Raw genomic sequence first — 21678 nt, 5'->3', positions numbered from 1 at the left:
GCTGCAGTTAAAATGGTCCACAAACTTCAACTGGGTGAAATATGACTGCCAGGTTATTGTCAAGGATTGGTTTCAGGGATACTATTACTCTTGTGCTAAAAGAAAGCACTGGCTACCAAGCTGTTTCCAGGCACAATTCAAACTGCTGGTTCTTATCTTTAAGGCCCAAAGCGGCTTGCGCCCAGAGTACCTATATGTATTTATGTAGAATATGTAGAAAAATATTTTCTGTGGTGCAATTTGTCTGTGCAACACCCCTCCCCCTCCTCCCCAAGGCTCATGTGGAGCCCACTTTACTGACTTTTAGCAGCCAAAGCAAAATGTATCTTTCTCCCCAAGCTTTAAATTATAGCTTTTATATCTCCAGGTTTTTTTAATGGTCTGCTTCTGATTTGAGGTCTGTTTTAACGGCCTGTTTTATGCTGTTTATGTCCCTGGGATTCTTTAAATTGTTTGCTGTTGTCAGATTGATATTATTTTAATAGCAAACTGATAAGGTGACATAGACAATCCTTAAATAAATCAATAAAAAGAACAGCATCTTTGTCAGCAACATCTTTGCTGGGGATAGCTCTTCCCCTTCCTGTCTCAGGTACCCAAGGCAGCTTGGTTGTGGCTTCAGCCAAGAACCAAAGGACAAAAGTCCAAGGATTCTTGGCCCATGGCTTATGTTTTCAGTTAGGCCAGGCAGGGAGTCCAGGACTGGCCTGAGACACACTTGTTTCATTTGCTGTAATCTGAAGTATTTTTACTTCTCAGAACAAATTCAGTTCTGACTGTAAATCAAGTTACCTGATGTAAGCCCGGACTTTGCATCCCCGAAACCAACTCTGAATCTTTACAGCAGCATAATATTCCATTTTTCGATATTCATTTACATGTCTGGAAACACAAGAAACAACTTTGTAATTTAATCAATTATAGCTTAGAGCAGAACAGTAACAAAAATGATTTTGTCTAAATGAGTTCATGCTCTTTCATGTACCTTAAGAAATCAAACAACACACAATAAATATGCAATATATTTACCATAAGTCTATCACATGCTTCCTTCAAGAGTTTAGAACATGGGTCGGCAACCTTTACCACCCAAAGAGCCATTAGGACCTGTTTTCCACAACCCCGAAGATCTACCGAGCCGGAGAGGCAGCTCCGCATGGATCTGCTTCCGGTTCAGCCCCTCCACTCACCTTTCCTTCCAGCGCTGGGAGGCAGAGGCGCCGAGCAGGAAAAACCCCTCTGCCCGATGGAGCAGGCAGCCGCCTTCTCCGTGGGGCAGAGGGGGGATGGTGATCGCGGTCTGCCCGGTGCCGCCGCCTCTCACGCTGTGGGGGGCAGCAGCACCGAGCAGGGAGGCAGCCACCTGCTCCGTGGGGCAGAGGGGGGATGGCATGGAGTTCGGCCCCTCCAGTTCGGCCCCTCCACTCACCTTTCCTTCCAGCACTGCTCTGGAGGGACACGCCCACGCTACCCTCTGACCTCCAGGTCACATGGAGCCACAGTGTAAGACTGAAAGAGCCGCATGCAGCTCTGGAGCCGCAGATTGCAGACCCCTGGTTTAGAACAAGCTTAGACTATCAACAACTTATTGAGGAGGATGACTGATGTTTGCTTATGACCTCTGTACTGAAAGCAAACAGTAACAATCTAACCAGAGGAATCCATGTCATAAGAATAGCCAAATTAAAGAACTATAAAGCTCTCCGTAAGAGGTTCCTTTGAAGAGAATTTAGAAACAAAAGCAGTTCAGAATACAACTGTGAAAATATTAACTGGGACAGGTCATTTGAAAAATATGAAACTAATCCTGCACACTGGTTTCTAAGACCAATTTTCAGGGCACATCTCATTGTGACATACCTCTGAAGATGCCAGCCACAGATGCTGGTGAAACATTAGGGGCAAAAACTACCAGACGGCCACACAGCCCCGAAAACCACCAGTTGAATCCGGCCGTGAAAGCCTTCCACAACATCCAGTTGATTCCAACTATGAAAGCCTTTGACAATATACCAATTAATAGTGTTAACTTTAACCCTTAATGCCCTAAATCCTCATTCTGCCTTGAAAGTTAGCCGGGTGACATACACCCTAGCCTACCTTACAGAGTTGTTGTGAGGATAAAATGAAGAAAAGGGGAACTACATAAAGTGCTTTGGGTCCACACTGGGGAGAAAGTCAAGATAAGTAAATAAATGAGGCTCAATAAGAGCTGCTTTTGTCCATATGAACCTATCACACATTCAGATCCTCAACTGTTCCAAGTATAGGGGTGGTTACTGCTGAGAGGGATCACCCAAAGGTGCACCAGAAAGACAAAATCTCTCCCCAGGAAAGTTTGCCTAATTCCTTGTTCTGTATATACCTGCTAAAAGTGTTCATAAGGCATCTGGAGCAATGCAGCGGTTTTAAAAAGCATTTTGCTTCTGTTCTCTCGGTGATATTTTATTGGTATGTTTCTGCTTGTTGTTTCAGTAATTTTATTCTAGATTTTAAACTGATTTGGTTAGTTGAACTGAGGATTTGAATTAATTGAAAGGCAAATTATAAATGTTCAAATAAACAAATGGCTGAATCCCAATCCAATTTATTTATATTATTTATACAATCAATGTAAATAGCAGCACTTTTCTAGGAGGACTAGGGGGAGACTGTGGGGAGATGCCCAATATTTCTGAATAATTACAACGTACAGTCACAACAATATTATTATGGCCATTCAGAAGGACAGTGTACTCATATGGGAATTATGTATATATGGGATGAGTTAGAGACTATTAGCAAGACATCTCAGACTGCTTTAGAGAGATTCCCAGTGTGCCCTTAGGGATCTCATGACCTGACCCAAGTTCATTTTTTGGAGAAAAATAGATTAAAAACATGCTATTTCTAAATATTATTTTCAATACTGCAAAATATACCAATGCATTTCTCAGGACATTTGAAAGAAGGATACTTTTCTGATTCTCCCTGAGTGTTCAAGAATTCCAAAAGCAGTGTTATTGAATTTGTTTCCTTTGGAAAAGACAGCACTGGACAAAGCCTCTGTAATGTTTACCTTATTTACAAATATGCATGCATTTATTTCTAGTCATTCAAAATGTCAAGCATTTAGGTGGTCCTTTAAAATCACTGAATTAGCCACTCATCTTTATCTTCCTATGGCTCTTTTAAGAGCCTGCATACCTCTATTTTCATTTAGAAGTCACAGTGCATTTCCATTGTCATTCACAAAGAAAGAATTCTAGAGGTTATTCAGTGTGATCCTTTTTACCAGTAATATGTGTCAAAGAGTATCACTCCTACATGAGGATGAAAGGCTGCCTTCTGTCTGCTGTACAAGATGGGAACTATCACCATACAGTGAGAATGTCTCTCCACCATGGGTTATTGTATCTCTCAGAAGTCACCTTCCTCTTCCAATGAGATCACTCAATAACAGGAGAGTGGCTACAGGGATGGAGGTAAGAAATCCCAAGAACAAAAGGAATGAGAACACTTTTCAAACAGTCCTTGTAGCACCTGAATTTGTACCATGGACAAAAAGAAGGGAAGCATGGCATATTCACTGTGCTTGTGGGTGTTTACAGATTGGGGAGGAAATAGAATGGTATCTTTTCCCAAAGAATCCCTTAGCAGTGAGAAGATACCCACTCTTCACTGCTGCTCCCCAGCTTGTACTGCCTCAAATCCAGAGGCGGAGCTACAAGGGGGCCAGGGGGCAGCACCAGGCACATGCCTTGGAGGGCAGCAAAAATTTCAGGTTTGTTTTTTGTATTTTAAGTGTTTTTCAGTTTTTGGCCTGCAGGGGACGCAATTTTTAGGCTAGCAGCACCAAAATTTCAGAGAGTTTTCAAGGGACTTTCCTGATGATACCACCCAAGTTAGGTGAGGCTTGGTTCAGGGGGTCCAAAGTTATGGACTCCCAAAGGGGGTGCCCCATCCCCCATTGTTTCCAATGGGAGCTAATAGGAGATGGGGGCTACACCTTTGAGAGTCCATAACTTTGGATCCCCCTGAACCAAACTTCACCAAACCTGGCTGGTATCATCAAGATAGTCTTCTAAAGACACCCTGAACTTTTGATACTGCTAGCCTAAAAACTGCACCCCCTGAAGCCGAAAACTGAAAAAACACTAAAAAATACAAACAAACACAAACAAACTTGGGGGGGCAGCAAAACTCAGATTTAGCCCTGGGCTCCATTTTCCCCAGCTCTGCCTCTGCTCAAATCTTCTCCAACCAAAGGGAGCTGTTGCCATTGCCTGTTCCTTTCACAACGCCCTGAGCTCTGCCACAGTAACATTTCAGGTCTTGTTCACATGTGATACAGTGATGAAAATAGGCAGTTCAAAGAAAGTGAATTCAAAATCCTCCCTTCAACTAGTGAAATCCTCTTTTCAAACTATCCCTTTGCCCAACTTGAGGAGTTAATTGCTTCCCTGCAAGAAAAGTGTAACATAAATGAAATAAGAACATAAATAAATGTCCTGTGCTCTTCTCAAAATCTCCACCCACTAGCTCAAATACATTGTTCATATAAGCACAGATAGAGCTGTGGTACCTGGAAAAGGAAGCAAACCAGAAGTAGATCTCCTATTGATACCTCTCCTTGGTCTGAAGATCTAGTCCTACGTCCATTTACTTCTCTCCCCACAACTCCCCCATAAACTCCAGTTCCTCCACCACCACTCTTAATAAAGCAGAATAGGCCACAGTCCCTAACCATTTATCCAAGTAACTTTGTGAAGCACTTTGTACAGTGAAAACCTTTTGTGTGTGTGTGCTGTCAAGTCCTGTGCAGAAAAACCTTCTTGAATAATTCAGTTTTTTATAATTTGAAGAAAGCTAGGAGAGTGGAAGCTTTCCAGAGCTTCTCAGGCAAGCCATTCCATAAGGTGAGAGCCACAACAGAGACAGCAGCATGTATACAGGCAATTGCTGATTTTGCCAATCTGCAGACTGGCACCCATAGAAACCCCTGATGACATAAGCGAAGCACTTATGGTGGCAAATAGTTGAGAGACGGTCTCACCAGAGCCATGAACTGCTTTGTATAGGATAGCCAATAGTTTAAATGGAGCCCAGTAACAGAAGGACAGCCAGGTATCTGCAAAACAGAAATAGTATGCATGCACCACCTGGCTCCTACTAATAGCTGAGCAGTGGCATTTTGCACTAACTCCCTGTAACAAGGATCCCATTATATATTCTTTGCATCACTTAATATATCATATTATTACTTGTGCTACGCTTCAACACTTTCTGGTGGTTCCAGTCCTAACACATTGCTTACTGAATGCCCCATTTTGTTCATTGTATTGATTCACTATGTGTCATCTGCCTTGAGTCCCTGTGAGAAAAACGAACTATAAATCATGTAAATAAACTAATAAAGCACACTAAATATAAAATATACGGAATATTAACTATATTTACATATGCACAATTTATACTTAAATGCGAAAGGGTCTGTTTGAACTCTTTTCGCTCCATCTCCCTACAACAGTGAAATCCCTTAACAAAAAAGCATAGTTCTAGTGGGTTTTCCGGGCTGTGTGGCCGTGGTCTGGTGGATCTTGTTCCTAATGTTTCACTTGCATCTGTGGCTGGCATCTTCAGAGGTGTATCACAGAGGGAAGTCTGTTACACATTGGTGCATTTCCCAGCTTGTACTGTCTCAAATCAGTACAACAGTACAATCAGTGTGTAACAGACTTCCCTCTGTAATACATACGAACATAAGAACTAGCCTGCTGGATCAGACCAGAGTCCATCTAGTCCAGCATTCTGCTACTCGCAGTGGCCCACCAGGTGCCTTTGGGAGCTCACATGCAGGATGTGAAAGCAATGGCCTTCTGCTGCTGCTGCTCCTGAGCACCTGGTCTGCTAAGGCATTTGCAATCTGAGATACATCTCTGAAGATGCCAGCCATGGATGCAGGCGAAACGTTAGGAACAAGATCCACCAGACCACGGCCACACAGCCCAGAAAACTCACCAGAACCAGTTGAATCCGGCCGTGAAAGCCTTCGACAATACAAAAAAACATAGGTTTGGAACGCCACATTAGCAAAATTAAAGGCAGTCTGACCTGAGGATCGTGTCAGGTAAACAATTCGGGCCTTGGGAGAGATTACAACCCCTGCGGGAAGCAGTTACCTGTTCCTCTGGAAGAACTCCTCCTTGAAGGAAGGAAGCCTCCTTTGCAGCCTGGCCAAGGTGGCCATCTTCCCCCCTTCCCGATGGTGTACAAGCCGTCGCCATGGCAATCCGGGCTGTACCACATGAGGTGGGACTGGGGGGAGCCCGAAATGTCTTCTCCTTCATGCATTCTCTTCTGTGAAGAGGGAGGCGAAGAAGCCAACCGTGGTCTGGGGCCAGGGAACCGAGTGAGGCCCGAGGAGGAATAATCCTTCTATGTTCTGTGTGCGATGCTGCTCCCTGCTTTTGTCAGCAATGGTCGGGCCCTGTTTCCTTCCAGCTCGGCGGCTGCTTCCGGGATACCAACATGGGGGCGTGAGAGTGGCCCGGGGGACTGTCACCCTCCCGACTCTCTTCGAAGCGGCACCCGTCTCCTTAGGGAGCGGCCGACGGCGGGTGCCGGGTACATGTTCCGGGGGGCTGAGCCCAACCCGAGCAGACCTCCGGCCGCCAGGAAGAGCTGGTGAGGGGGGAGGGGAGGGAAGGGAGGTGGTGGCGGCAGGGCAAGGGAAGGCCCTGATCCAGTGGGTGGGGGTGAGGGAAGCGAGTTGGGGGATTCAGATGAAGCCCTTGGACATAAGAAAGCTCAGGAGACAAAACGGCACAGGACATAATATTTCCAGATGTCGAGGAACAGGAGGACATGGCCGGGCCTGCCCTTGTTTCTTGCTGGATGTTCCTCGGTAGTCGGCAGGGAAACTGCAGCATGGAGTTGAAGCATCGTTCGTAACAGATCGTGGGTTCCCATCCAGCTGCTTCCTGAAGCCCAGATACAGGGACTGGTTGGCAACTCTATCTGCACACTGTAGTGATAAAATAAAGGGCGTGGGTATAAAAAGAATGGGGGCTCCTGGAGGCTGCAGCACAATGAGGGCCAGAAAGGAGAATGGAGTGGGCATCACTAAAGACAGGGAGGCCCTTCAGAGTGAAATGGGAGTTTAGACCCCTTGGCACAGTAGGGAGATGTTTCTGGGGCTCTGTGTATGTGTTACTTACGCTCTCATCCTAGGAAATTTCTGTTTCTTCTGAGCATTTGTGGGAGCATGATTAGTAGCAGCAACTGAAATTATCTGGTTTTTTAAAATTTTGCCTTCTGTTATCTGTTAACATGCTTAACAGATATAACCAGGAAAGCAGGAAGTGGGAACAAACTATAACGTGGTCTGGTTAAAAATGGGTGAAGAATAAATAATGATGTTTTGTTGTGGAAATCTAAGGCCTCTTCAGCACATGCAGAATAATGCACCTTCAGTCCACTTTCAATGCACTTTGCAGCTGGATTTCACTGTGCGGAATAGCAAAATCCACTTTCAAACAATTGTGAAAGTGGATTGGAAGTGCATTGTTCTGCATGTGTGGAAGGGGCCTTAGATTTGTAAGTATAGCAGTTCTTGCAAAGAGTGGGAATCCTTAGAATTTTCTGTTGTAAGCACTGTTAAGTGGAATACAGAAACTAATGACAGCGGTGTAGCGCCCACAGGGCTGGGTGGGGCGCGACACCCCAGGTGCACGGCGTGGCGAGGGCATTCCAGGGTTGTGGACAGTGTAGTGGCAGGGGCACAGGGCCCGCGCACACCCTGGGTGGAGTTCCCCATCGCTCTGCCCCTGGCTGATGATAATAATTGTGCCTCATAACCACATTGGTTTAATCAGGGTAGCTTCCTGAAAAACCAGCACAGTATGAAAACAGGTGATTCACTTGTACCCTGTCACTCTCTATTAGGTTGCACCCCTATCCCATGATTGTTGGGAATTGAAGGATTCAACTATTTTATTGCTCCAGGAGTGTAAGTAATAAGAGTGGAGATGGCTTTTAAATAAGAAGAATAAGTGGAGATCTTCAATTTCTCCCTTTTCAGCATCAGCCAGCACTGTACTTCTCTTGCTTCTCTGAGGTTTTCTAATCTTGGGAAGGGGAAAACGAAAGCTGTGTTTTTCTCTTCTCTACTTCTTTGCTCTTTTACCTAATTTATAGATAAAAGAAACACGTCTGTTACAGCACATACGCTGCCATGAAGGATCAGGAACATGATGAAGCTTGTGTCATGGTATAGATAGTTTGGTTCCTTATGATTCCATGTGCCGTGTACAGATACATTTTTACACTTTCCATATGATAAGTGTCTGTCTGTTAGTAATGCCAATGATTCACCTTTCAGTTGCTACAAAAAGTATTGTAGCTTAATCTGTAGTCTGTTGTGCTGGACCAAAACAAACAATTGGGAGTGAACTGTTCTCTAGCAGTGTTATTTCCCTGGTGAAGCAGCTCAAGACTATCCAGATAGGGTGGAAGAGAAAAGCCACATCCTTTCTTATGCCAGTATGTTATCACAAACATACGAACAGGGCTAGTAGTTATATGGACTATCCGTAAAAATGTTAAGCAATAGCAAGTGTGCAGCATGCATATATTATTGAGTGTTGCCACACATCCTGTTGCACCTAAATTACAGGTCATTGTGTAAACATGAGGTAGTAGTCAGAAATTGAATAAAGGGTCCACAGAGTGATCATCATGTTCTATGCTTGCCTTTTCCTATGTGCTGTGTTAAGTGTTTGAAATTAGGTGAAATTCATATGTTTCCTGAGCAGATATTCATAATAATTGTTTGCTATGACATAATAGATTGATTTGCAGCTGAACAGTCCCTTTAGCTCAGTCTAAAACATTTGGTCATGAAACTATCAGAGACTTCTCCTTAAGACACAAATTATAGGTAATCACATTGGTCCATAGGAAAGTGCTAAAGTGCAAATAATGGAATAGTTTTTATTAGCACCAACCAAGGTAACATGATACAGATATGGATTCTAAGCTGTCTTTCTGCTCTCAGAAAGGACTTTTGACTGCAGAAGAAAGGGAAGGTAGTTTTTATCTGGTCTCTTTTCTCACTGCAACCATGATTTTCCTATGCTCCATAGAGTGCAGTCTCAGGGGGCATACATTATTGCAGCAGGAGGTGAAGGCAGGCAAGTTATCCCCTACAGCACAGTTCTGCTTTCACTATATAGTATCCAAGGCTAGAGAGCAAGGTTTTGAGTTCTCTAAAACTCTTATCAGGTTGGATGTTTAAAAAGAGAGAGGGGAGGAGAGAGGGAGAGGAAAAAAGAACTAGGCCATGTTCTTAATACTTCTTCATTCTTTTTATTAGTGTGGGGTTCTTATTGGATGTAAGTACTGTAAAGTCATCACAGGCTCATGGAACCCAGAAATGCCATCCAGCATCTTTGGGTACAGGGTATAACTAGCATCAGGTTGCACCCTTGGTATACTCCAAACAAGGAACAAAAAATGGAACCCATCAAACTGAAGACAACAAAAAATATATGATCAGATTAAAGGTGGCTTCAGTTTTATGCTACTTAATCCCAAGGGTACAACCTGATACTGGCTCCGCTTTGTGCCCATTGTAGTGAGCAAAGCATTCTGTGCTGAATACTAACAAAGATAATGGCCTGAAATATGTTTTCTTTCCCCACTGTTGTGTTATTTTGGTTACTCTTGATTTGTATTTCTGGAACTTTCTGTTTGCTCTTGCTATGCAGCAATTGTAAGACTAGTAAGCAAGATGATTTCCTTGAAATCTGCAATCTCATATAAACATACTTGAAGTAAGTCTTGTTAAACAAAATAGGACTTTCTTCTGCATGAAACTGCATAACATTAAACTTTACATAAGCAAAGGCTGGTAGTTATTGGGTAAAATAGCCTTTTCAATTAGGTTTGTTAGTTCTTTTTGGTTATTAGATTTATATGTATTACTTTGAGTTCTGAACATTTTACAGCACTCGTCTAATTAGAACACGGATAGCCCCATCCAAACATCCAGGCAGCTAGCTGTGGTGCCACAGCCACGTTGTCCTGCAGCTCCCAGAGAGACTTCCCGGTTGCGTGGGGAGGCTTGCAAAGAGAAGATGCCTTCTATGCCACATCCCTGGACCACCCTATTGTGGTGGAAGTGTAGGGATGGTGCTGCAATGTTCTGTGCCACATCCTACTGTCAGGGTGGCCAGTGGTGGCCACATGTTGGCACTTTCATACTCTAATGGGGTAAGTGCCCCCAGGAAGACAAATCCACAAGAGCGGCCATGGTCTGCTTCCACAGGCGAATTCCCCTTTCCCTTTGGATGGGGCCAAAGATCTCCCAAATGGAGTTTGTGGTTGGTTTTAGAGAGACACTGGATGGTATTTCTTGATGTCTTCTGTCTGTGATAACTTTGTGGTCCCTGATCCTACTAGGAAGCCAACAATAATAGATATGTTATACAAAGTATAATATTATTTATAATGCTAATTTCAGAAGTCAGATTATTCTTCATTGTTTTCTTTTACATGAAAACACAGCCAGTAAATTAGTATGCTTGATGTTTCAGAACAGATTAAAAGTATAAGCTTGAACATGTGCCCAGTGAGTTCAGGTTTCATTATATGCTAATTAATTTTCAAAAAGAGAAAGAACTTTTCTGGAGAGTGGGAGGCCCTTTCCGCACTGGCACCAAGCGGGGGGTGCGTCAGCATAAACAATGCCAACGCACCCCCGGACCAGTCACCGCAGGGCCGGTGCTTGAAGGTAAGGAAGCGCTGACGAAGGCCCGGTGACGGCGCGGCAACTTCACACAGGCTCGCGCCGTCGCGAAAGACTCCCGACCACCCTCTCCTCCCTGAAACTTCCAGCGCATAGCAGAGGCCAGGGGACACCCCCCATAAGCTGGAGCCGCAGGCCAAGGAGGCGTGTCCCCTGGCCTCTGCGACGTGCTGGAAGCCAGGAGGAGAGGTACGGCGTTCGGGGGGGGGGGGGATGGTGCCTTCCAGCCGCTGCCGTTCGCATGGCAGTGATTGGAAGACACTACTTCCGAAAAACCTCGCTCAGGAAGCGAGGTTCGGAAGCAGCGCCTTCGCGCTGCTCAGGGGTGGCGAGGCGCGTCAGTTATGCCAATCCCTCCCCAGGGACGCAGTTTTTAGCGTCCCTGGGGCACTGTATTCCGCCCGTGCGGAAACAGCTGAAGGCACTTCAGAAGGGAGAATCCACCTTAGAGATTAAAATTGCAGTATTTTAAAAAGTCCAAATTATGGTACAACTAAATTCAATATTTAATTTTGAAGTCATTTTTAAAATCCTCTGAAGTGTCAGAATTTTGTATACTTTTTATTTTCTGATTGGAAGCTTAGGTACATATAACAAGATGAAAAATATAGACTTACTTTACAGATCAGTTTGTTTTAAAATGAATCTGGGAAATAACATATACTGTATAGAAAGGTCAGCCTTTAGTATACTATTATTATAAATAAATTGTAAGGGTCATTTAGGCTAACTACAATTACTTTAGCTTAATATCCTCTGTTAGACATGAAGGAGATTTTATCACGAGTTGTGAGGTATTGCTGTAATTGTCTTTGCTAGGTGATGTAAAAAACACTGAAGAAGTGTTTGAAAGAAGAGCTGCATATATTTTCTCATATTGTGAGGTTTAAATATTTGTTTTGCTTTATAATAAAGTTTTAGTATTGAATTATTCTTACATAGCGATTGCTGTTTCAAGTATCATCATCAGTATATCAGATTCTCACCATGGCCCCAATGTTGGATACTTAAATCTGGAGACTGACCAAAGTGCGACAGTCACATTTAGTCATTTTAGCTTCTAGGGACAGTTCAGGCTGTTCATAATCACTTTCAGTGGCAAGTTCTCCAGCAATACTCTGTCTCTGGAAATCTTCATAGTTCTTATCACTTTATTCTGTTGTGACAGCAAACTGTCAGTATGACATAAACATTTGCCATAATTGCCACTTAAACAGAGATAAATGGTGGTCTTATTCCTGCATCTGTAATAAATAATGTAAATCAATAACATGTTTCTAGCGAGGAACCTTGAAGATCTTATTCAGAGATCACAAACTGGGAAAAATATGGGACAGTAATAATTTTTTTAAAATTTACTCTCTGTCTTATTCCATAAGCCTTAACTTGATTTTTTACAATTAAGTGGTCATTATGTGCAGATATTCTGGGGCAGGCATTTAGAACTGGTGGTTTACTCCTCCGTTATAAAAATTGTTCCTAAATATGCACACGATATGGTTCATCCCATGGTTATGCCAACATAGGCTTTAGGGAATATCCCAGAAACTGGTGAAACAGAAGATGGTGCACTGAATAATTCCTTCTCACAATTGTGTTGAATCCCTGCTTGAGAGTTCTGTTCCACCATGCAAGTTTGTAAGTGGCATTTACAATCCAATCCAGAGCCCCTGGCAGCAGGACGCAGTGCCACTTTGGCACTTCCCCACTGCCTCCAAGACGGCTTCTTGGTGGCGCAGGGAGGCAAAAAACAGGAAAAACTCCCCACCACTGTAAAACCCTCCATTGGGCTTTATGGGACAGTCCCCAGCACTGGCCTTCTAGCGGGCAAAGGCCAGATGGAAGCCAACTAATTCCAGCTCCAACCCCAGCCATACCTCTGCTATGCTGGCAGCAGTGGTGGGGGTGCAGGAGCACCCTCATGATAGGTTACCGTTGGGGGCCATGGCGGCTGCCCACCAATAGATTTTTCTCTCCACCAGGGTAAGTTTCCCAGGGAGGGCAAATTCTCCGGCGCAGCCCTGCACTACCTCCATAGGTGGATTCATGCCCTGTCCCCAGAAGAATGGAGTGTTAGTTAACTGAACACTTGAATATGGAAATAAAGTCATGCCCTTATTTATCTGAAATATTTTAGGATCTTTTTTCTCCCAACACAAGTTTTGGATTTTTTTTTTGTAGTTACTGTTGTGTAGCTAAATTGGTACCTTTTCTATAAATTATTGTGCTTTGTTGTTACATATAAATTAACAAGAAAATTGTCGGCTTGACATCCATGAACTCTTAAAAGAACTGCCCTGTGAGGTCTTATTTTAATGAGATGCGTGACATTCATATATCCCATTCTGATCAAACTCCTGTGATATTACTAAGTATGTACATTAGTGCACTGGATTTTATTTACAGTATTCACCTTCATTTGGATGTCACAATGAATTAGAGCTTGATCAAATTGGAAAGTTTTACATACGGTATGACTTCATGGATGTGGAGAGGTGGAAAAAGCAAAGGGCACGGATGAGCAAAGCAACTATCAGTCCTGCACTACTGGAGTTGAATTGCAGCTTTCTGCGAGGTCTGAATGCAGCTTTGATGTCCATAGACTTTGGTTCAGCTTACTAATTGTCCATTTTTTTGTGGAAATCACTGATCCATTCCCTTCTTGTGTCCTCGGCAAATGCCAAACGATTACAGTGGTAATATTTTGTCTTATGCTGTTTTGCCAGAAGATATGTTCTAATTGCATAAAAGTTCCAAGAATCAGGAACGGAGATTCATCTCCTCTCCTGGAGTCCTGTGGTGCATGCAGAAAATGTTAGAGGGATAGTAGAGTCTTGTTTTTACATACCTAAGGGCTTCAAAGCGTGAAACAATCTTACCACTTCCCTAGGACCTATGGAAATACAAGAGACAGACTGCTTCTTATCTTCTGTGAAGCTGTGTATGAGATAAAAACAGTATCCTGCCCTTCCCCAAGTCCAAGAAGAGCAAATTTGTTTTTGCTGGGCTGCTGTAGAAAGTGGAAGTTGTGTTTTTATCTTGAAAGGCTGACCTTTCTTTCCTTTATGATTGGCGTAGCTCCTAGAGAACTATAGTAGAGTGCGGGAGAACCTCTTGCCATTGGCGAGTTAGTAATGGAATGTGTAAAGCTTGCTGGTAAAAAAGTTATGTATTCAATATTGTACAGTACATAGTGTCAAAAATAAAACAGTTTTTTTTGCTAAAATACACTTCTAAATGCTTTTAAAAATTTCTAGAAGAATTAGAACATTTAATTAAAATTTGAACTGTTAATCAGTATTTTTTTAATGTTGCTACTTACAATTGGAAATTCTTTGTCACTCCCACTCCCATTCCCCAAATGCAGGCATTTCAGTAAGACTATGGAAGAACTAGTTCACGATCTGGTTTCAGCGCTGGAGGAAAGTTCAGAACAAGCAAGAGGTGGCTTTGCTGATACAGGGGATCATTCACACAGTGTTTCTTGTCTTCTAAAACGTCAGGCCAGAAAGCGAAGGGGCCGAAAAAGACGTTCATTTAACACCCATCCGTGGGAAACTGGTCATTGTTTAAGTGAAGGCTCTGATTCCAGCCTTGAAGAACCAAACAAGGATTATAGAGAGAATCATGCCAATAACAAGAAAGACCATAGTGATTCTGATGATCAATTGCTGGTTGCAAAACGCAGGCCATCTTCAAATTTAAACAATCTTAGAGGCAAAAGGCCTCTATGGCACGAACCTGATCTAGCAGTTGACAATTTAGGAAACAGGACTTTGCGCAGAAGGCGAAAGGTGAAACGAATGGCAATTGATCTACCTTCGGAAGTGACAAACACACTGACTTTACCTCAGCAGCATGATATTAGGGATCAGGAAATGGACAATGACAACAGATCTTGCCAGCATCAAGAACTAATAAAGAGCAAAGTTAAAAAAAGAAAACTCACTGCAAGTAGGCAAGGACCGGAAATTTTGGATGAAGGTGTAGTCATAGAAAATGATGAAATCAACCAGTCAAGCAAGGATAAAATGGAATATGAAGAACAAAAGGGCTCGGATGAAAACATGAGTGACAGGTTACTATGTTTTTCATTTAATGCTAATTCAAAAGCTACTTGGTTTGACTTGCAAGTGCTGACATATTTATGCTAAAGTGTTTCTCCTGTATACTGTAATTAAAATGTAATAACACATGTGTACCATCTAATACCATTTGGAGACTTCTTGTTACAGCTATATATTTCAGCTCCTGATGTCAATATTTTAATTCTGAAAGTCTGTTTTCTGCAATGTATATTTTTTGGATTGTCCATGGATAACATTTGCATTCTATCTGAAAAAAACAAGGTGGTGTTTAGGCCAGTTATAGTCTGATCTTGTGGTGAGTTACTTCAATTTGAGTCTATTGCACAATTAATACCTTCAGCCTTATGACTTTTATCTTTTGCAATACTGTCAGCATCTGTCTGAAGCCTGAGGCACAGAAGGGTGTTCCCCAACAACTTCTATCTAAGATTCCTTAATTTAGGTTGCTGAGAATTGAATCTGGGTCTTTCAGCCTGGGAAATATGCTCTACCTTTGACCTATTTTGCAGGTGAAGGTCTGTGGCTTGGTGGCAAAGTGTGTATTTTGTAGGTTGAATATTCTAGATTCAGTTATACTGTTTCAAGATGTTTTATTTTGTGTGTAAAGTACCATCAGCTCACAGCCGACTAAAGTAGACTCTATAGGGTTTTAAAGGCAAGAAACGTAGAGAAGTGGTTTGCCATTGCCTTCCTATGTATAGAAACCCTGGTATCCCTTGGTGGTGTCCCATTCAAATATTCACTTGGGCTGACCCAGTTTAGCTTCAAAGATCTGATGAGAATGTACAGCAGTACATTTTAATTTTTTTATAAGATAAAAATGTCTGAATATAATGTAGTTAATGCCTAAAATTTTTGTTACATAACAATGGACAAAAAATTAAAAATACAGATAAGTGTACCCAAATTATTTATATTTATTTATTTATTTGTTCCACTTATATACCACCCTCCCCCGAGGGGCTCAGGGCGGTTTACAACATTAATACAAACAAGTGGAAGGATAAAATACAATATTAAATATTAAAATGCAGCGCTTAAGTTCTTAACCATTTAAAATACAGATGGTGTATGACCATTTAAACTCCTCTGAGCGGGTCCAAGCTTAGTTAAGAGAAATATGGTATTTTTAGTATGCATGGCACAAATTTGTGTGTTTTTGTTTGCTTGTTCTTCCCCCTTCTCATTCCTCTAGTAAGGCTTGACACATTTTGTATTTAATATTATTTTTGGGCAAATCAAAATGAACGTTTGCAATTTCCAGTTACATGGATTGCAGCTCTGTTCCTCCTTTGTGCTAGCAGATGGTAAATCACAAACAATCATATAATTCAGGAGATTTACTTGCAGGAACTTCTGTAAACTAATTATTTAGGGCAGGGGTCCACAACATGATGTCCATGGCACTCGCAACCACCTTTTATAGTACCAACCGTTTTTAGAAAGTTGGTGGGACCCCTGCCCAGCAGGGCCTCTGACTGTCCACTGGAGATTGTGTAGCTTAAAATAACAAGTTTTTTTTGGGAGGGGGGGGGGACGTAGCTTCCACCAGTGTTGGTTTTACTCTCAGGTTGTTTCTGCACAGCATAATAATAGTGGATTACACTCGGTATTTTAGAATCTGGGAGGAAATATTCTGATTTATTTCACACGAACCCAGCTAGTTTTGTTTTTACAACCAGCAGCGGAACAGGAAAAATAAAGTGGTTGGGTGCCCGTGGTGTTCCCACGGAAGCAAGTGCTGATTTTTTAAAAAGATCAGTATTTTAGCATTTTTTGAAAAATCCGGGATGAGGGAAATAATTGTGGGATAATCTTGCTTTAGGGGCAGATGCCATGTGAAGTTCTTGCCCAAACTGGGATATTTCCCTTTGTCAATCCAGTATATTTGTACTATGTGGAATCAACCTCACTCATCTTTTCCACTTTATTTTTTAAAAAATTACTTCTCTTGTATCTTCCCTTGGGATTCCTCTGTGTGTATGTCTCTGACTCTACAGCAGCCATTTTGTAGTTGGCCCTGACTCCATTAGGGGCCAGTTTGTGATTACACCACTGTCCTGTGCCAGAATTCCAGAGGTGTCCATAGTCTCAAAAAGGCTAGCGATCTGTGATTTAGGGAGGGGACTTGTTTGTGCTGAAATAATGTTCAGTTACAGTCTCAAGAGCAGTAAAGTGGAGAATGTTAAAGTTGTTCAAGCACGTAGATTTGAAATGGTTTTTTACTTTGTGGTCATTAACATTAGGAGTCAAGAGAAGTAACATTATCAAATCTCAATTTTGTTCATGTGTTTTTATCCTAGGTGTACTTTTTAGACGGCATAACATACCATATTTATACCCTTGATATAACATAATTTCCCTTTAATTGATATTATGGTCCTCCTAAGTAAGTTTAGTAATTGTTGAATGCAGCACTAAATAACAATGTAAATGAAAGTACTGAAAGTACTAATGTAAATGAAAGTACTAAGCTGTTGCTTAAAATAGTCAATAAATGATCAGAAGATGCTTCTGAAACCTGCACAATGAAACTGGCAAACTTGCATTCTGAAGGGGCTTTCTAATTTGATGTCTACTTTGGAAAAAGAGGTAGATGTTGTATTTTGAATGGAATGGACTTGGAGTAGGGCTTCCTCAGGGCAACTTCAGCAAGTAGATGGCATAGGTACAGAAAGGGGTCTCCTACCCAGTTCAAGAGCAGGACTGCTCAAAGCTTTATAAGTTTTAATGATAGTGATCTGAATTACATGCAGAAAGCTGATATCCAGGGATGCTGATGCAGCATCAGTCATATGATCCCACGCAAGGTGAGCTATTGTATTGTGCTCGAATGGAAGGACTTGAATAATCTTCAAGAACAGCCCCATATACAGTGTATCTCCTTGGTCAGTGGTTCACAAAAGGATATATAATGGCTGCAGAGGCATAGCTGGGCCATACTGCGCCTGGTGCGCACTCTGCATTTTCTGCCCACCCCCCGCCACACACACTTAACCTTAGTTCAGTCTGAACTAAGTCTGAACTTTCAGCCGTCTGAACTTTCAGCCGCCGGTGTGGGAGGGGGTCTCATTGGCACCAACCCCCTCAGTTCGCAGCCTGGGGGTCCACCTGGATTCGTCTCTTTCAATGGAGACCCAGGTGGCCCATACAACCTGGGTTGCGTTTTTCCATCTTCGCCAGGCCCGGCGACTGGCCCCCTTCCTCTCCCAGGCGGATCTGGCCACAGTGGTCCATGCAACGGTCACCTCCAGATTAGACTATTGCAACTCGCTCTACGCGGGCCTCCCCTTGCAGCTGATCCGGAAATTAAAATTGGTCCAGCATGCGGCGGCACGTCTGCTCACGGGCGGTGCCTTTAGAGACCATATCATGCCCGTGTTGCGTCGCCCTCACTGGCTCCCAGTTGAGTTCTGGATCATCTTCAAGGTATTGGTTTTAACCTTTAAGGCCTTGCGCGGCTTGGGACCCTCATACCTACGAGACCATCTGGCCCCATATGTCCCACGCCCCCGGGTCTCTGCACGTTCTGCGAGGAGGGAGCCAATCTGCTGGTGATCCCGCCCCCCCCTGCTATGATGCGGCTGGCCTCCCACCAGGGCCAGGGCTTTCACTGACCCTGGCCCCTGCCTGGTGGAATGCTCTCCCTCCAGCTGTCCAGGCCCTGCGGGACCTCAATGAGTTCCGCAGGGCCTGTAAGACTGAGCTTTTCCACCGGGCCTTTGGGGAGACCAGCCGCTGATGTGGGTGCCTGAAACAAACATGCTGAGAAACACTGTAGACCCACTGTCCCTCTCTTAAGAGGTTTTAATAGTCGGATGCCATCTATTTTTAAACTTAAATAAGGTTTGATATTTGAATGCTGCATTTTAAGTCTTAATTTATTTTTATCCTGTTTTATTGTGTGTTTGTTAGTGTTGTACACCGCCCTGAGCCCCCCGGGGGAGGGCGGTATAAAAATTCAATAATAAATAAATAAATAAATAAATAAATAAATAAATAAATAAATAAATAAATAAATGTGGAGGTTGGAAAAAGCAGCCTGTTCACTTGAGGCTGAAAATGGCCTGGTGGGAACTACACTTCCCAGGAGACCTTGTGGCTCGCAAGGTCTCCTGGGAAGTGTAGTTCCCACCAGGCCGTTTTCAGCCTCAAGTGAACAGACCACTTTTTCCAGCCTCCACTTTCAGGCTGAACTAAGGTAAGTGTGTGTAGGGGGGGGGGCGATTTTCCTCCCCCCTCCACAGGCGCGCACCTGGTGCAATGCACACACCCCATTCCCTGGTAGCTTCGCCTCTGAATGGCTGCTAGATCTCCACATGGCAATGGGCCAAAGGAAGCTTATAAAATGCACTACTGGTCTAAGCTGCTGCTTGCTTCTCTAGATGAAATTCTAGAATAACTCCTGAAATTCTTCCCAGTGGCCTTTTTGTGGTTGAGTGTGAGCACAACTAGGTAATATAGTTTGTAAACGCAGTCTCTTTATAAATTGTCACTAAAACTGACAAACCTCAATATGTCATATAACTGTTTATGTACAGTAGGCTAATGTGCACAAAGATCTGAATACTGTATATACTCGCATATAAGTCGACTTTTTCAGCACATTTTTGTGCCTCCCTTGACTTAAGCAGCCTTGAGTGAGGTTGTCATTACTAAAAAATATTTTTAGGGTTTTTACTTTTAATTGACTGCCAGGGAATTGCAGTTTTTTAGGCTAGCGGCACCACAATTTCAGGGATTTTTCAAGAGACTCTCCTGATGATACCACTCAAGTTTGGTAAATTTTGGTTCAGGGGGTCCATAAATTTATGGACCCCCTGAACCAAATTACAAACTTGAGTGGTATCATCAGGAGAGTCTCTTGAAAAAAATGGGTGGGTGCCCCATTGTTTCCAATGGGATATAATAGTAGGTGAGGCTACATTTTGAGGGTCCAAAACTTTGGACCCCTTGAACCAAACTTCCCCAAACCTGGGTGGTATCATCAGGATAATTTCTTGCTGACACCACCCAGGTTTGGCGAAGTTTGGTTCAGGGGGTCCAAAGTTATGGACCTCCAAATGGAGTGCCCCATCCCCCGTTGTTTCCAATGGGAGCTAATAGTAGATGGGGCTACCCTTTTGAGAGTCCATAACTTTGGATCCCCTGAACCAAACTTTGCCAAACCTGGGTGGTGTCATCAGGAGGGTCTCCTAAAGATACTCTGAAATGTTAGTACTGCTAACATAAACGTTCTTCCCCTGACCAAAAATCCAGTTTTGAAGGATTTTGACTCTTGTGTTTTAGCTTGGTTGCTGATTGAGCTAAGGTTTTTGTACTTTTAAAGTTATTGTTGAGACCATATTGTTCTTGTTGACCCTCTTTTCCGCTTACAAAGCTAGTTCACTGTTTTTCTTTGCAATAAATATTCAAAAACATTTAGCCTACTGATGCCTCAATTAATGTAATTTTATTGGTATCTATTTTTATTTTTGAAATTTACCAGTAGCTGCTGCATTTCCCACCCTCAACTTATACGCGAGTCAATAAGTTTTCCCAGTTTTTTGTGGTAAAATTAGGTGCTTCGACTTATTTGCGGATCGACTTATGCACGAGTATATACGGTACTTAATTTCATGTCTTTATTATATTTATAAATGACGTTGTTGGGGTTGCAGTAGTATGTTTTTCTTTTAGATTATTGTGAAGTTTTATTTTGCTTTTTATTTTTTTCCTAATGAAACCTATCTGTGACATTCACACAGCAGAAGAAGTTTCCTATAGACAATATAAACTTTAGAAGCTCTATTTCAAGTTTTAGCGGTGGGGAAAGAAAATATCTCAGGTATGTGTGGTTAAAGCTTCACAGCAAATTCTAAAACTCAAGAAAGCAATGTATTTTAAAAGTGTGGGCTGTGATTACTTCTCCCCCTCCCCCCTCATAATAACCACAGGGATAAATGCTTCTGAAGAATAATCACATATAGCCTGAAACACAGGCCCTTCCTAAATGGTACCCTGGTGAATTTCTGCTGCTTTTTAGGTTATTTGGCAGCAAACATTTGGATCACTGCCTTCACAGCCAATCCCAGATCCTTGGTGCATGAAGTCAATAGTGCACACAATGGTCTACTTGTATTTGCATGCACGTGCTCACATTTGTATACATACTGCTAAAATATTTGGAGGGTGTCTGAGAAAGTTTAATGTCAAAAGCAGCCGTCCGTTGGAAATTAAAGGAAAATAAATGGTAAACAGTGTCTCTCTCCCCCCCTTTTCTTTGTTGTTCTATTGATCATTTTCATTTTTCTCAGGGTGACCTTTATTTGATTTAATAGGTTGTCTTTATTGTAAACATTCTTTCTTCTTCTAGATAATAGAATTAGAGTGAATCTTTATGTAGCGTATTTTTCAGAATATTTTACAAATGTTAAGAAAAGTCATTGTCTTAGTACCTGTATTTTATATCCTGGAGAATGAATGCTTTTGATAGCACCCCCACCCCTTTACTGAGCAGTGGTGTTTGGGACCAAGCTGAATTGCACAGCATAAGAAAGGAGCAGTGAGCATTTGATGGGAACAGATAATAAAATGCATCAATTGTGTCAGCACCTCATTGCAGTCACATCTGGCTTACTGTCAGGGTCCCATTAGATTCCTGTGGTTTTATGTGCCAAAAAATAATATGTTCTGTAGTTAATCGAATTGGGATATTTGCAGTGGGGTTTTTTAAAATCATCTTGTTTTCTTTTAGGTTTTGGTCAGGCTTAAGTTTCATCTGAGTTCAGTCTTGTCTGTTTAAAATTTTACAGCTGAGAC

General features: G+C 42.5%; 2 protein-coding genes across 4 annotated transcripts in view; one reads left to right on the top strand and one right to left on the bottom strand.

Moving 5' to 3' along the window:
- Positions 1–6516, bottom strand: part of SPATA17 (spermatogenesis associated 17) — a 117885-nt gene extending 111369 nt beyond the window's left edge. For 2 of the 3 annotated variants that reach the window (XM_048495450.1, XM_048495372.1), the window contains exons 1-2: positions 6162–6516; positions 793–882 (exon numbers count right to left, since the gene is read on the bottom strand). In XM_048495450.1, the coding sequence (XP_048351407.1) occupies positions 793–882; positions 6162–6229 (158 nt within the window). In that variant the 5' untranslated portion in view covers positions 6230–6516. The remainder of the gene's footprint in view (positions 1–792; positions 883–6161) is intronic. The other variant, XM_048495289.1, reaches the window with a different exon arrangement.
- The window catches only part of GPATCH2 (G-patch domain containing 2), a 79517-nt gene continuing 64257 nt past the window's right edge, over positions 6419–21678 (top strand). The window contains exons 1-2 of the mRNA XM_048504859.1: positions 6419–6666; positions 14157–14867. Coding sequence (XP_048360816.1) covers positions 6434–6666; positions 14157–14867 — 944 coding nt within the window. The 5' untranslated portion in view covers positions 6419–6433. The remainder of the gene's footprint in view (positions 6667–14156; positions 14868–21678) is intronic.

This window comes from Sphaerodactylus townsendi, linkage group LG01 (assembly GCF_021028975.2).
Source record: "Sphaerodactylus townsendi isolate TG3544 linkage group LG01, MPM_Stown_v2.3, whole genome shotgun sequence".
NCBI classification, from domain to species: Eukaryota; Metazoa; Chordata; class Lepidosauria; order Squamata; family Sphaerodactylidae; genus Sphaerodactylus; species Sphaerodactylus townsendi.
The sequence above is the reverse complement of the archived record's forward strand: the minus strand, read 5'-3'. Positions and strand labels throughout refer to the sequence as shown.